General features: G+C 43.4%; 1 protein-coding gene across 1 annotated transcript in view; it reads left to right on the top strand.

Moving 5' to 3' along the window:
- The window catches only part of LOC128639233 (opioid-binding protein/cell adhesion molecule-like), a 621299-nt gene extending 606279 nt beyond the window's left edge, over positions 1-15020 (top strand). Inside the window, exon 7 of the mRNA XM_053691508.1 lies at positions 869-15020. Coding sequence (XP_053547483.1) covers positions 869-966 — 98 coding nt within the window. The 3' untranslated portion in view covers positions 967-15020. The remainder of the gene's footprint in view (positions 1-868) is intronic.
- Positions 15021-15565: the final 545 nt, after the last annotated feature.

The following is a 15565-nucleotide window of genomic DNA, read 5'->3' as shown; positions in this document are numbered from 1 at the left end:
GAACAAGCTACCTCTTTGACTGCTCATGCGGGTAAGCAAACAGTCACAGAGGCATAGCTTGACAAATTTCTCCCCCGTAAGAAAAGCTACCCTATAATAACTCTGCATGAGCTGTCTGAGGTCACAGGATTCCAAAGATATTTGTGATACAATTTTGGAACGTGGTGACATCAAATAGTGCATGCGCAGTGCTAAAGGGTAGCTTGTTTTGACAGAACACCGGCTCCTAAGCATACATCAGTGCTTTTCAACCAAACATACCAAGAGAACAAATACAATTTGATAATAGAAGTAAATTAGAAAGTTGTTTTAAATTAAATGCTCTGTCTGGATATTTAAGGAAAAAAAAATCTGTTTCATGTCCCTTTAATCTGAAAGCAAATCATTTTTTGGAATCTGGCAAAAGCTTTTACAAAGTAAACACTATCTAAAATATTGTAACTGTTTTCCTTGGCAGGTAACTTGTTTTGTAGTTCACGCTTCATTTTTACACACATGAATAAGCCCAATAAGCAAGTAGTTGTAAGGAGTCTTTGATTCCATTACCTATTTCCATTTTTCAATTACCTAACTATTTTGTCTTCATTGAGCTACTGGGAGGTTCTATTATGGCTCCAGTACACTTTTAGCAAATAGCTTATTTTACTTAAGTCCCCAAAGTATACTTCTATCTAGTTTCTGTAGCTATTCCTTTGTTCAGGTGTTTCTTTAATCTGAAAATATGTCTGTCTCCTTAACCTTTTCATATTCCCTCAAGGCATTGTAGGCCTAGTCCCTATTTCTGAGGTTCCTTTGTAAGAACTGTGCTGGTGCTGTATCTTCTTGAGATTATTGAGTTTCATTGCTAATAAAATCTTTCTCTCAGCAGGGCCGGGAGCTGTGCAAAATCGAAGCAGTTCATCTTCAGCAGCTCTAACCGCCACCTGTCTCTGGTGTTCCATTCTCTATTCCCTCACCAAGTTTTGATGAAGAAGAAGACAAGGAGGTGGGGGATGCTCAGTGATGTTAGAAGCTATGGGTGGATTGTCCCTCTTCCCCCACCCCATCAGAAATTACTTCACATACTCTGAAGGGGGCTACTTTATCCCCATACCCCACACTCCCTCGGGCTTTTGTCTGTTACATGATATAAATTCTACAGTGGAACAGAAATCATCTGTCTTTTTCACCTATTCCTGACCATTTCAATACTTACAGCAAAAAGAAAATCAGAGAAACAGAGCCCGGGGGAGCATTGGGGTTGGTTTACTTGTATTGGTGTCTTCGTAAACCCCTGTGTGATTCTCGCCAGGTCTTTATGGATGCAAGAGGAAGAAATTAGGGCAAGTGGATTCCTCACCTTTTTACAAAAGAGACAGTGAATAAAGGAAATTAACATTCATATTCTCTCTATGCTTGGCTGTTGGGTGCCAAATAAAAGGGATTACAATCAATGGCATGTGGGTAATTTTACAGGAACTGCAGGAAATATTCAGACTGCAGGATGATATAAGTTCTTTATCAGTAAGCGGCTCTATTGGAAACCTTTTGGAAACATCTACCAGCCCTGAGCTTTCCCAAGTACCCATTTGTCTTTTCTTATACAAATATTGAATCCTCCTTGTCCTCTCGTAAAAAAAACACATACCCTTCTGGACTTCCAACCACCTTCTTACCAACACATTGGCATCTATGGAATCACCTTTTATGATGTTGGCTGTAGGTTCCTTTACTTCAACCACTAAAGCACCTTGTGGATCTTTACTCAAAACACAATTGTCTCATTTTCATTGCTATCTGGGACACTAGCCCTCCCCAGATCCCTCTTCCTCCAGTAGGTCACATGGAAGTTTATCTTGGTCACATAATTTTCTTTTTTTAAGAAAGTTGTCATATTGTATTGCACACTTGTTTTATTTGTTGTACAGTTGTACAGTTCAATAACCGGAAATAAACATACTACATAAACCATATCTGGGTAGATGAATGGAAAGGTTATCATTTAAAGCCCCCCCCCCCCAGGATAAAAAAAAAGTTCTGTATTTTTATGTCCCAAGATGAGTTTCTAAAATTTGTTATTGAGATGTACTAGTAGATATAGCATAAAAAGATTAAAGTACTTGAAAATTCTGACAAAGCTATACAGTAGGTCTGCGTATAATAATTGGTCTGACGTATAAGAATCTGTGGGCTAAATACTTTATATGCATCGGGCTGATGTTTGTGTTGCCGACATGGAGTATAAAGAGATGTCTGTAGGTTTTACAGTGATTCAGTGACTTACACTTGTTCTCATCAGATACTCACTTTCATCTCACCTCTTACCATTCATGTAGTGTAAGCTTAATAAAAGCCAGACACTGGCAAAAACACGCAGAGCAGCACAGCTAAATATTAATAGATGATCCATTGTATCTCTAGGCAAAGGGAACAGAAGACCAGCAAGGTAGCGCACTGCATACTTAAATAACCCTTTAGGACCCAGATTGTAATTCAAAACAGTTACTTGTAACTACCATAGCACTGGTGGAATGTAAAACTAAATACACTGATGGGTTTGTGTCATAAAATGTCAGCAGTTTGTGACAAGATACTGATAAGTGTGCAGGTTTCAAGACAAGTGAGGCAGAAGCAGCACAGTGCTATTCAGGTATCTAGACAGGTTAGTAATAAGTGATATAGTGCTGTGTAAATCTGTAGTAGGATAAGAAATGACACAATGCACAGCTAAGCTCTAGCCACATAAGACATGGGTGGTACAGTACTCTGTGTATGTCTGTTCTGCTGTCAAGTGAAACAGCAGTAAAGTGATACAGTGCTCTGCAGGTCTGTGTGAGGGTAAAGAATGAGTGATACAGTGCTCTAAAGATCTGTGTGAGGGTGATGAATGAGGAGTAATAAAGTGCTCTAAAGATCTGTGTGAGGGTGATGAATGAGTGATACAGTGCTCTAAAGATCTGTGTGATGGTAAAGAATGAGTGATACAGGGCTCTGCAGGTCTGTGTGATGGTGAAGAATGAGTGATACAGTGCTCTGCAGGTCTGTGTGATGGTGAAGAATGAGTGATACAGTGCTCTGCAGGTCTGTGTGATGGTAAAGAATGAGTGATACAGTGCTCTGCAGGTCTGTGTGATGGTAAAGAATGAGGAGTAATAAAGTGCTCTGCAGGTGTATGTGATGGTAAAGAATGAGTGATACAGTGCTCTGCAGGTCTGTGTGAGGGTGAAGAATGAGTGATACAGTGCTCTGCATGTCTGTGTGATGGTGAAAAATGAGGGATACAGTGCTCTGCAGGTCTGTGTGAGGGTGAAGAATGAGTGATACAATGCTCTGCAGGTGTATGTGATGGTAAAGAATGAGTGATACAGTGCTCTGCAGGTCTGTGTGAGGGTGAAGAATGAGTGATACAGTGCTCTGCAGGTCTGTGTGAGGGTGAAGAATGAGTGATACAGGGCTCTGCAGGTCTGTGTGAGGGTGATGAATAAGTGATACAGTGCTCTGCAGGTCTGTGTGAGGGTGAAGAATGAGTGATACAGTGCTCTGCAGGTCTGTGTGATGGTGAAGAATGAGTGATACAGGGCTCTGTAGGTCTGTGTGAGGGTGAAGAATGAGGAGTAATAAAGTGCTCTGCAGGTCTGTGTGATGGTGAAGAATGAGTGATACAGTGCTCTGCAGGTCTGTGTGAGGGTGAAGAATGAGTGATACAGGGCTCTGCAGGTCTGTGTGAGGGTAAAGAATGAGTGATACAGTGCTCTGCAGGTCTGTGTGAGGGTGAAGAATGAGTGATACAGTGCTCTGCAGGTCTGTGTGAGGGTGAAGAATGAGTGATACAGTGCTCTGCAGGTCTGTGTGAGGGTGAAGAATGAGTGATACAGTGCTCTGCAGGTGTATGTGAAGGTGAGGAATGAGTGATACAGTGCTCTGCAGGTCTGTGTGATGGTGAAGAATGAGTGATACAGTACTTTGCAGGTCTGTGTGAGGGTGAAGAATGAGTGATACAGTGCTCTGCAGGTCTGTGTGAGGGTGAAGAATGAGTGATACAGTACTTTGCAGGTCTGTTTGAGGGTGAAGAATGAGTGATACAGTGCTCTGCAGGTCTGTGTGAGGGTGAAGAATGAGTGATACAGTGCTCTGCAGATTTGTGCGAGGGTGAAGAATGAGTGATGCAGTGCTCTGCAGGTCTGTTTGAAGTTGAATAATTAGTGATGCCGTGCTATGCAGGTCTGTATAAGGGTGAATATTGAGTGATTCAGTGCTCTGCAGGTCTAGCAGGGTGAAAAATGAGTCATGTAGTGCTCTGCAGGTCTGTGTGAAGGTGAAGAATTAGTGATACAGTGCTCTGCAGGTCTGTGTCAGGGTGAAGAATGAGTGATACAGGGCTCTGCAGGTCTGTGTGAGGGTGAAGAATGAGTGATACAGTGCTCTGCAGGTCTGTGTGAGGGTGAAGAATGAGTGATACAGGGCTCTGCAGGTCTGTGTGAGGGTGAAGAATGAGTTATACAGTGCTCTGCAGGTCTGTGTGAGGGTGAAGAATGAGTAATACAGTGCTCTGCAGGTGTATGTGAAGGTGAGGAATGAGTGATACAGTGCTCTGCAGGTCTGTGTGAGGGTGAAGAATGAGTGATACTGTGCTCTGCAGGTCTGTGTGAGGGTGATGAATAAGTGATACAGTGCTCTGCAGCTCTGTGTGAGAGTGAAGAATGAGTGATACTGTGCTCTGCAGGTCTGTGTGAGGGTGAAGAATGAGTAATACAGTGCTCTGCAGGTGTATGTGAAGGTGAGGAATGAGTGATACAGTGCTCTGCAGGTCTGTGTGAGGGTGAAGAATGAGTGATACTGTGCTCTGCAGGTCTGTGTGAGGGTGATGAATAAGTGATACAGTGCTCTGCAGCTCTGTGTGAGAGTGAAGAATGAGTGATACAGTGCTCTGCAGGTCTGTGTGAAGGTGAAGAATGAGTGATGCAGTGCTCTGCAGGTCTGTTTGAAGTTGAATAATTAGTGATGCCGTGCTATGCAGGTCTGTGTGAGGGTGAACAATGAGTGATATAGTGCTCTGCAGGTCTGTATAAGGGTGAATATTGAGTGATTCAGTGCTCTGCAGGTCTAGCAGGGTGAAAAATGAGTCATGTAGTGCTCTGCAGGTCTGTGTGAAGGTGAAGAATTAGTGATACAGTGCTCTGCAGGTCTGTGTCAGGGTGAAAAATGAGTGATACAGTGCTCTGCAGGTCTGTGTCAGGGTGAAAAATGAGTGATACAGTGCTCTGCAAGTCTGTGCGAAGGTGAAGAATGAGTGATACAGTGCTCTACAGGTCTGTAACAGGGTGAAGAATAAGTGATGCAGTGCTCTGCAGGTCTATGTGAGGGTGAAGAATGAGTGATACAGTGCTCTGCAGGTCTGTGTGGGGGTGAAGAATGAGTAATACAGTGCTCTGCAGGTCTGTGTGAGGGTAAAGAATGAGTGATACAGTGCTCTGCAGGTCTGTGTGAGGGTAAAGAATGAGTGATACAGTGCTCTGCAGGTCTGTGTGAAGGTGCAGAATGAGTGATACAGTGCTCTGCAGGTCTCTAGCAGGGTGAAGAATGAGTCATGCAGTGCTCTGAAGGTCTTTGTGAGGGTGATCAATGAGTGATACAATGCTCTACAGGTCTTTGTGAGGGTGATGAATGAGTGATACAGGGCTCTGCAGGTCTGTGTGAGGGTGATGAATGAGTGATACAGTGCTCTGCAGGTCTTTGTGAGGGTGAAGTATTAGTGATACAGTGCTCTGCAGGTCTGTGTAAAGGTGAAGAATGAGTGATACAGTGCTCTGCAGGTCTGTGTGAAAGTGAAGAATGAGCGATACAGTGCTCTGCAGATTTGTGCGAGGGTGAAGAATGAGTGATGCAGTGCTCTGCAGGTCTGTGTGAAGTTGAATAATTAATGATGCCGTGCTTTGCAGGTCTGTGTGAGGGTGAACAATGAGTGATATAGTGCTCTGCAGGTCTGTATAAGGGTGAATATTGAGTGATGCAGTGCTCTGCAGGTCTAGCAGGGTGAAAAATGAGTCATGTAGTGCTCTGCAGGTCTGTGTGAAGGTGAAGAATTAGTGATACAGTGCTCTGCAGGTCTGTGTCAGGGTGAAAAATGAGTGATACAGTGCTCTGCAGGTCTGTGTGAGGGTTAAGAATAAGTGATACAGTGCTCTGCAAGTCTGTGCGAAGGTGAAGAATGAGTGATACAGTGCTCTACAGGTCTGTAACAGGGTGAAGAATAAGTGATGCAGTGCTCTGCAGGTCTGTGTGAAGGTGAAGAATGAGTGATACAGGGCTCTGCAGGTCTATGTGAGGGTGAAGAATGAGTGATACAGTGCTCTGCAGGTCTGTGTGAGGGTGAAGAATGAGTAATACAGTGCTCTGCAGGTCTGTGTGAAGGTGCAGAATGAGTGATACAGTGCTGCAGGTCTCTAGCAGGGTGAAGAATGAGTCATGCAGTGCTCTGAAGGTCTTTGTGAGGGTGATCAATGAGTGATACAATGCTCTACAGGTCTTTGTGAGGGTGATGAATGAGGGATACAGTGCTCTGCAGGTTTGTGTGAGGATGAAGAATGAGTGATACAGTGCTCTGCGGGTCTTTGTGAGGCTGAAGAATTAGTGATACAGTGCTCTGCAGGTCTGCGTAAAGGTGAAGAATGAGTGATACAGTGCTCTGCAGGTCTGTAACAGGGTGAAGAATGAGTAAATCAGTGCTCTGCAGGTCTCTAGCAGGGTGAAGAATGAGTCATGCAGTGCTCTGCAGCGCTGTGTGAGGGTGAAGAATGAGTCATACAGTGCTCTGCAGGTCTGTGTGAGGGTGAAGAATTAGTGATACAGGGCTCTGCAGGTCTGTGGAAGGATGGAGAATGAGTGATACAGTGCTCTGCAGGTCTGTGTGAAGGTGAAGAATGAGTGATACAGTGCTCTGAAGGTCTGTGGGAGGATGGAGAATGAGTGATACAAAGCTCTGCAGGTCTGTGTGAGGGTGAGAATGAGTGATACAGAGCTCTGCAGGTCTGTAACAGTGTGATGAATGAGTGATACAGTGCTCGTCTGCAGGTTTGTAAGAGGGTGAAGAATGAGTGATGCAGTGCTCTGCAGGTCTGTGTGAGGGTGAAGAATGAGTGATACAGTGCTCTGCAGGTCTGTGAGGGTGATAAATGAGTGATACAGTGCTCTGCAGGTCAGTGTGAGGGTGAAGAATGAGTGATACAGTGCTCTGCAGGTCTGTGTAAGGGTCAAGAATGAGCAATACAGTGCTCTGTAGGTCTGTGAGAGTGAGGAATGAGTGATACAGTGCTCTGCATCTCTGTGTGAAGGTGAGGAATGAGTGATACAGTGTTCTGCAGGTCTGTTTGAGTGGATGAGTGATACTGTGCTCTGCAGGTCTCTGTGATGGTGAAGAATGAGTGATACTGTGCTCTGCAGGTCTGTGTGAGGGTGAAGAATGAGAGATACAGTGCTCTGTAGGTCTGTGTGAGGATGAGGAATGAGTGGTACAGTGCTCTGCAGGTCTGTGAAGGTGAAGAATGCGTGATACAGTGCTCTGCAGGTCTGTGTGAGGGTGAAAATGAGTGATACAGTGCTCTGCAGGTCTGTGTGAGGGTGAAGAATGAGTGATACAGTGCTCTGCAGGTCAGTGTGAAGGTGAAGAATGAGTGATACAATGCTCTGCAGCTATGTGTGAGGGTGAAGAATGAGTGAAGCCGTGCTCTCCAAGTCTGTGGGGGGATGAATGAGTGATACAGTGCTCTGCAGGTCTATTTGAGGGTGATGAATGAGTGATACAGTGCTCTACAGGTCTGTGTGATGGTGAATATTTAGTGATACAGGGCTCTGCAGGTCTGTGTGAGGGTGAAGAATGAGTGATTCAGTGTTCTGCAGGTCTGTGTGAAAGTGACAAATGAGTGATACAGTGCTCTGCAGGTCTGTGTGAAGGTAAAAAATGAGTGATACAGTTATCTGCAGGTTTGTGAAGGTGGGGAATAAATGATACAGTGCTCTGCAGGTCTGTGTGAAGGTGAGCAATGAGTGATACAGTGCTCTACAGATCTATATGAGAGTGAAGTATGAGTGATACAGTTCTCTGCAGGTCTATATGAGAGTAAAGAATGAGTGATACAGTGCTCTGCAGGTCTATATCAAAGTGAAGAATGAATGATACAGGGCTCTGCATGTCTTTAGCAGAGTGAAGAATGAGTGATACAGTGCTCTGCAGGTCTATATCAGAGTGAAGAATGAGTGATACAGTGCTCTGCAGGTCTATATGAGAGTAAAGAATGAGTGATACAGTGCTCTGCAGGTCTATATCAGAGTGAAGAATGAGTGATAGAGGGTTCTGCAGGTCTTTAGCAGAGTGAAGAATGAGTGATACGGTGCTATGCAGATCTATATGAGAGTGAAGAATGAGTGATACAGTGCTCTGCAGCGCTGTGTGAGGGTGAAGAATGAGTGATACAGTGCTCTGCAGGTCTGTGTGAAGGTGAAGAATGAGTGATACAGTGCTCTGCAGATCTATATGAGAGTGAAGAATGAGTGATACAGTGCTCTGCAGGTCTATATGAGAGTGAAGAATGAGTGATACAGTGCTCTGCAGGTCTATATGAGAGTGAAGAATGAGTGATACAGTGCTCTGCAGGTCTATATCAGAGTGAAGAATGCGTGATAGAAGTGCTCTGCAGGTCTATATGAGAGTGAAGAATGAGTGATGCAGTGCTCTGCAGGTCTATATCAGAGTGAAGAATGAGTGATACAGTGCTCTGCAGATCTATATGAGAGTGAAGAATGAGTGATACGGTGCTCTGCAGGTCTATATCAGAGTAAAGAATGAATGATACAGTGCCCTGCAGGTCTGTGTGAAAGTGAACAATGAGTGATACAGTAGTGCTCTGCAGATCTATATGAGAGTGAAGAATGAGTAATACAGTGCTCTGCAGATCTATATGAGAGTAAAGAATGAGTGATACAGGGCTCTGCAGGTCTATATGAGTGTAAAGAATGCGTGATACAGGGCTCTGCAGGTCTTTAGCAGAGTGTAGAATGAGTGATACAGTGCTCTGCAGATCTATATGAGAGTAAAGAATGAGTGATGCAGGGCTCTGCAGATCTATATGAGAGTGAAGAATGAGTGATACAGGGCTCTGCGGGTCTTTAGCAGAGTGTAGAATGAGTGATACAGTGCTCTGCAGGTCTGTGTGAGGGTGAAGAATGAGTGATACAGTGCTCTGCAGGTCTGTGTGAAAGTGAACAATGAGTGATACAGTAGTGCTCTGCAGATCTATATGAGAGTGAAGAATGAGTGATAAAGTGCTCTGCAGGTCTATATCAGAGTAAAGAATGAATGATACAGTGCCCTGCAGGTCTGTGTGAAAGTGAACAATGAGTGATACAGTAGTGCTCTGCAGATCTATATGAGAGTAAAGAATGAGTGATACAGTTCTCTGCAGATCTATATGAGAGTGAAGAATGAATGATACAGGGCTCTGCAGGTCTATATCAGAGTAAAGAATGAATGATACAGTGCCCTGCAGGTCTGTGTGAAAGTGAACAATGAGTGATACAGTAGTGCTCTGCAGATCTATATGAGAGTGAAGAATGAGTAATACAGTGCTCTGCAGATCTATATGAGAGTAAAGAATGCGTGATACAGTGCTCTGCAGATCTATATGAGAGTGAAGAATGCGTGATACAGTGCTCTGCAGATCTATATGAGAGTGAAGAATGAGTGATACAGGGCTCTGCAGGTCTTTAGCAGAGTGAAGAATGAGTGATACAGTGCTCTGCAGGTCTGTGTGAGGGTGAAGAATGAGTGATACAGTGCTCTGCAGGTCTGTGTGAAGGTGAAGAATGAGTGATACAGTGCTCTGCAGGTCTGTTTGAAGGTGAAGAATGAGTGATACAGTGCTCTGCAGATCTATATGAGAGTGAAGAATGAGTGATACAGTGCTCTGCAGGTCTATATCAGAGTGAAGAATGAGTGATACAGTGCTCTGCAGGTCTATATGAGAGTGAAGAATGAGGGATTCAGTGCTCTTCAAGTCAATATAAGAGTGAAGAATGAGTGATACAGTGCTTTGAAGGTCTGTGTGAAGGTAAAGAATGTCATGCAGTGCTCTGCAGGTCTGTGTGGAGGTGAAATCAGTGATACAGTGCTCTGTATGTCTCTTGCAGGGTGAAGAATGAGTAATAAAGTGCTCTGCAGGTCTGTATCAGAGTGTAGAATGAGTGATACAGTGCTCTGCAGGTCTGTATCAGAGTGAAGAATGAGTGATACAGTGCTCTGCAGGTCTTTAGCAGAGTGAAGAATGCGTGATACAGTGCTCTGCAGGTCTTTAGCAGAGTGAAAAATGAGTGATACAGTGCTCTGCAGGTTTATATCAGAGTGAAGAATGAGTGATACAGTGCTCTGCAGGTTTATATCAGAGTGAATAATGAGTGATATAGTGCTCTGCAGGTTTATATGTTAGTGAAGAATGAGTGATACAGTGCTCTGCAGGTTTATATGTTAGTGAAGAATGAGTGATACAGTGCTCTGCAGGTCTGTAACTGGTCGAAGAATGAGTGATACAGTGCTCTGCAGGTCTATATGAGTGTAAAGAATGCGTGATACAGGGCTCTGCAGGTCTTTAGCAGAGTGTAGAATGAGTGATACAGTGCTCTGCAGATCTATATGAGAGTAAAGAATGAGTGATGCAGGGCTCTGTAGATCTATATGAGAGTGAAGAATGAGTGATACAGGGCTCTGCGGGTCTTTAGCAGAGTGTAGAATGAGTGATACAGTGCTCTGCAGGTCTGTGTGAGGGTGAAGAATGAGTGATACAGTGCTCTGCAGGTCTGTGTGAAAGTGAACAATGAGTGATACAGTAGTGCTCTGCAGATCTATATGAGAGTGAAGAATGAGTGATAAAGTGCTCTGCAGGTCTATATCAGAGTAAAGAATGAATGATACAGTGCCCTGCAGGTCTGTGTGAAAGTGAACAATGAGTGATACAGTAGTGCTCTGCAGATCTATATGAGAGTAAAGAATGAGTGATACAGTTCTCTGCAGATCTATATGAGAGTGAAGAATGAATGATACAGGGCTCTGCAGGTCTATATCAGAGTAAAGAATGAATGATACAGTGCCCTGCAGGTCTGTGTGAAAGTGAACAATGAGTGATACAGTAGTGCTCTGCAGATCTATATGAGAGTGAAGAATGAGTAATACAGTGCTCTGCAGATCTATATGAGAGTAAAGAATGCGTGATACAGTGCTCTGCAGATCTATATGAGAGTGAAGAATGCGTGATACAGTGCTCTGCAGATCTATATGAGAGTGAAGAATGAGTGATACAGGGCTCTGCAGGTCTTTAGCAGAGTGAAGAATGAGTGATACAGTGCTCTGCAGGTCTGTGTGAGGGTGAAGAATGAGTGATACAGTGCTCTGCAGGTCTGTGTGAAGGTGAAGAATGAGTGATACAGTGCTCTGCAGGTCTGTTTGAAGGTGAAGAATGAGTGATACAGTGCTCTGCAGATCTATATGAGAGTGAAGAATGAGTGATACAGTGCTCTGCAGGTCTATATCAGAGTGAAGAATGAGTGATACAGTGCTCTGCAGGTCTATATGAGAGTGAAGAATGAGGGATTCAGTGCTCTTCAAGTCAATATAAGAGTGAAGAATGAGTGATACAGTGCTTTGAAGGTCTGTGTGAAGGTAAAGAATGTCATGCAGTGCTCTGCAGGTCTGTGTGGAGGTGAAATCAGTGATACAGTGCTCTGTATGTCTCTTGCAGGGTGAAGAATGAGTAATAAAGTGCTCTGCAGGTCTGTATCAGAGTGTAGAATGAGTGATACAGTGCTCTGCAGGTCTGTATCAGAGTGAAGAATGAGTGATACAGTGCTCTGCAGGTCTTTAGCAGAGTGAAGAATGCGTGATACAGTGCTCTGCAGGTCTTTAGCAGAGTGAAAAATGAGTGATACAGTGCTCTGCAGGTTTATATCAGAGTGAAGAATGAGTGATACAGTGCTCTGCAGGTTTATATCAGAGTGAATAATGAGTGATATAGTGCTCTGCAGGTTTATATGTTAGTGAAGAATGAGTGATACAGTGCTCTGCAGGTTTATATGTTAGTGAAGAATGAGTGATACAGTGCTCTGCAGGTCTGTAACTGGTCGAAGAATGAGTGATACAGTGCTCTGCAGGTCTGTAACTGGTCGAAGAATGAGTGATACAGTGCTCTACAGGTTTATATCAGAGTGAATAATGAGTGATATAGTGCTCTGCAGGTCTGTAACAGGTAGAATAATGAGTGATACAGTGCTCTGCAGGTCTATATGAGAGTGAAGAATGAGTGATACAGTGCTCTGCAGGTTTATATCAGAGTGAATAATGAGTGATATAGTGCTCTGCAGGTCTGTAACAGGTAGAATAATGAGTGATACAGTGCTCTGCAGGTCTATATGAGAGTGAAGAATGAGTGATACAGTGCTCTGCATGTCTGTAGCAGGGTTAGGACTGAGTGGTACAGTAGTCTTCAGGTATGTAGCAAGGTCAGGATTGTGTAATAGAGTACACTATAGGTCTGCCGTAAATCAGGACTGAGTGGTACAGTACTCTGCAGGTCTGTAGCAGGGTCAGGACTAAGTGGTACAATACTCTTCAGGTATGTAGCAGGGTCAGGACTGAGTGGTACAGTAGTCTTCAGGTTCAAAGCAGGGTCCATAATGGGTGGTACAATACTCTGCAGGTCTTTGTAGGGTTAGGAATGAGTGGTAAAATACTCTGCAGGTCTTTGTAGGGTCATGACTGGGTGGTACAAAACTCTGTAGGACTTTTGTAGGGTCAGGGGTGAGTTCTAAAGTACTCTGCAGGACTTTTGTAGGATCAGTACTGAGTTCTACAGTACTCTGCAGGACTTTTGTAGGGTCAGTACTGAGTGTTACGGTATTATGTGGGTCTTTTGTAGGGTCAGGAATGAGAGGTACAGTGCTCTACAGATCTTTTTAGGGTCATGACTGGGTGGTACAATACTCTGCAGGTCTTTGCAGGGTCAGGGCTGAGTGGTACAATACTCTGTAGGTCTTTTGTAGGGTCTGGACTGAGTGGCACTATACTCTGTAGGAATTTTGTAGGGTCAGGATTGAGTGGTACAATACTCTGTGTGTCTTTTGTAGGGTCGGGATTGAGTGGTACAGTACTCTGTGGGTCTTTTGCAGGGTCTGGACTGGGTGGTACAGTACTCAGTAGGTCTTTTGTAGGGTCAGCACTGAGTGGTACATTACTCTGCAGGTCGCTAGTTAGTGGAGGAGACAGAGTGCAATATGCTGTAATTCTTTTGAAGAGTTGTACCTTTATGCAAAGCTCTGTAAGTCTTCTACCCAATCTAAATCCAGTTGTAAAATAATATTTTATTTACCCATAGGAAGCCAGTGGTTTAGTGTCTAAGTTTTTAGCCTACCCATGGTTTAATCAGACATTTAATGGTCGGTATATCTCTAACCAATCCTGAGATAACTTATGAGATGTTCTGTGGATCTCAAGCCATTAGCTTCATTAGTGCAGTGTTCTATGTGTTTCAGAGGCTATTGGGAGTCATGCAATGCTCTGCAGAACCCTAGTGAGTTTGCGTTTAGTGGTGCAACACTCTGTAGATCAGTGTCTCAGTTCTGTGAAAATGTCTAACCAGGTAACTGTTGTGTACTGCCCTGCACAAAAACCACCAAAATGCCAGAGGCCTAATGCAGTACAGCCTGATTATAGGAAAGGGATGTAATGCTCTGCAGAGCTCTAATCAGATCTGGAATAAGAAAATGAATGTTCTGCAGACCCTACACAATATGAATGCTTAGTTGTGCCATGCACTGCATACCTTTACTTACAACTGAGCTCTCACTTAGGGCCTGATATTCAAAACATTGCCGACATGGAGAGAAGTCACACAATATCTGTGGGATTTTTTTTAAGACCTTGTAATGTAGAAGTCTCTGTATCACATAAAGAACAATACATAGCAACATACAAGTCTCAAGATAACATTTGTGTTTAAAATTGTTTTAAGGGACTAGTGACGAGACTTAGATTATCTCCCTGAGCAGCGAGGTTTTGAATATCAGGCCGTATGTCAGCAGATTGTTAATTGTCTGCAACTCACTAGAGTTGGAGAATCTAATGCTCTTCAGCTTTATGCAGTGAGGTAAGGGGTTAATAAAAAAGTATGTTTATCTGCAGCGAGATCAGAACTCAGCTTTGAATTTTCTGCACTTATCCCTAACTGAATTAAGACTTAGGGCTAGATTTATTAAACTGCGTATGCTGCTTTTTCCGCACGAGCCTTCAGGCTCGCCAGAAACAAAGCTCCTTAACTCATCCGCCTTTGAGGTGGCAGACAGCAATCATCCCGATCAGATACGATGATTGACACTCCCTGCTAGCGGCCGTGTGCATTGCATTGCATTGCACAAGCATTTCACAAGAAATGCTTGTGCAATCATGATAAATGCCAACCGCGTATGCTGTCGGCATTTAGCAATGTCAGCGTACATGATCTGTTACAGCGGATCATGTCCGTCTGACATTTAATAAATCTACCCCTTAATGTTGCAATGCTCTGCAAAAATATCTAGGAGTTAGCTTTAATGTGCTGCCTGACTCTGGCTAAGTCATGGGTTGGTAGTTAGGTTAAGGTCCAGTGGTGCAATCCTCTGCAGTTATCCTAACCCAGTCAGCTGTCAATTGTCAACAGATAAGTAAGATCAGGAGTCAGTGGTGCAATATTCTTCTGATTTCAAGCCAATCAAGTCTAAGTGGTGCAATACACTGCAGCTTGGGGCATCATTAATACAATACTCAGTACAATGAATCAGTTGAGGTGTAAACATTTTGTTTATTTTATTCTTTTTCAGACCCTAGAAGGCCAGTGCAAGTTCAGTGTTAGCACACGGAGACACAGTCAGATTGCTGCATGTTTCATGGCATTTGTAAACATTTTTAAGCCAGGGCAGTCAGATGGTTGTAATCCTGTGATGTGTCAATAAAGTTTGATATTTCTAAATATGTCTCTCTCCTTTCTATGAGTCCTTTTATGTCAACTCCACTGGCAACAAAATAACTCTGATGTCTAAAGTGCAAGTTGTCCGCCCTTTTTGTGCACCTGATGATCTTCCTCTACTGTAAAAAAAAAAAAAGGCATATTCGACCCACTTTAAATTGCTACATTTTCACAGCAAGTGACAGCCATTTTGCAAAAGGTTTTCAGATAATAAATTGTATTTTCTTATCCCATAAATGCATTTCAAGAAGATAAAACCTAAGGTATACTTTATCAATCACACTGGATCCATTCGTGGTCTTCCAATGTCATCTGCCCCTTTATGGCTGACACAAATACATCTATTTTAGAAGATATTTCGCTTTTTGTGCAGAGCTGTGTGTCTGTGTCTTGGGTGTATAAATGTGACATTTCGGCTTTCTGCCAGATAAAGTACATCTCTTTGCCACATTACACGCAGATCACTCTAGGAGATGAAAATTCATAAAGTTTAGATTAGAAGATTAAATTAAGAAATTCTCTGGGAAGCACTTAACAAGATCATTGAA

Source organism: Bombina bombina, chromosome 8 (assembly GCF_027579735.1).
Source record: "Bombina bombina isolate aBomBom1 chromosome 8, aBomBom1.pri, whole genome shotgun sequence".
Taxonomy (NCBI): domain Eukaryota; kingdom Metazoa; phylum Chordata; class Amphibia; order Anura; family Bombinatoridae; genus Bombina; species Bombina bombina.
The sequence above is the reverse complement of the archived record's forward strand: the minus strand, read 5'-3'. Positions and strand labels throughout refer to the sequence as shown.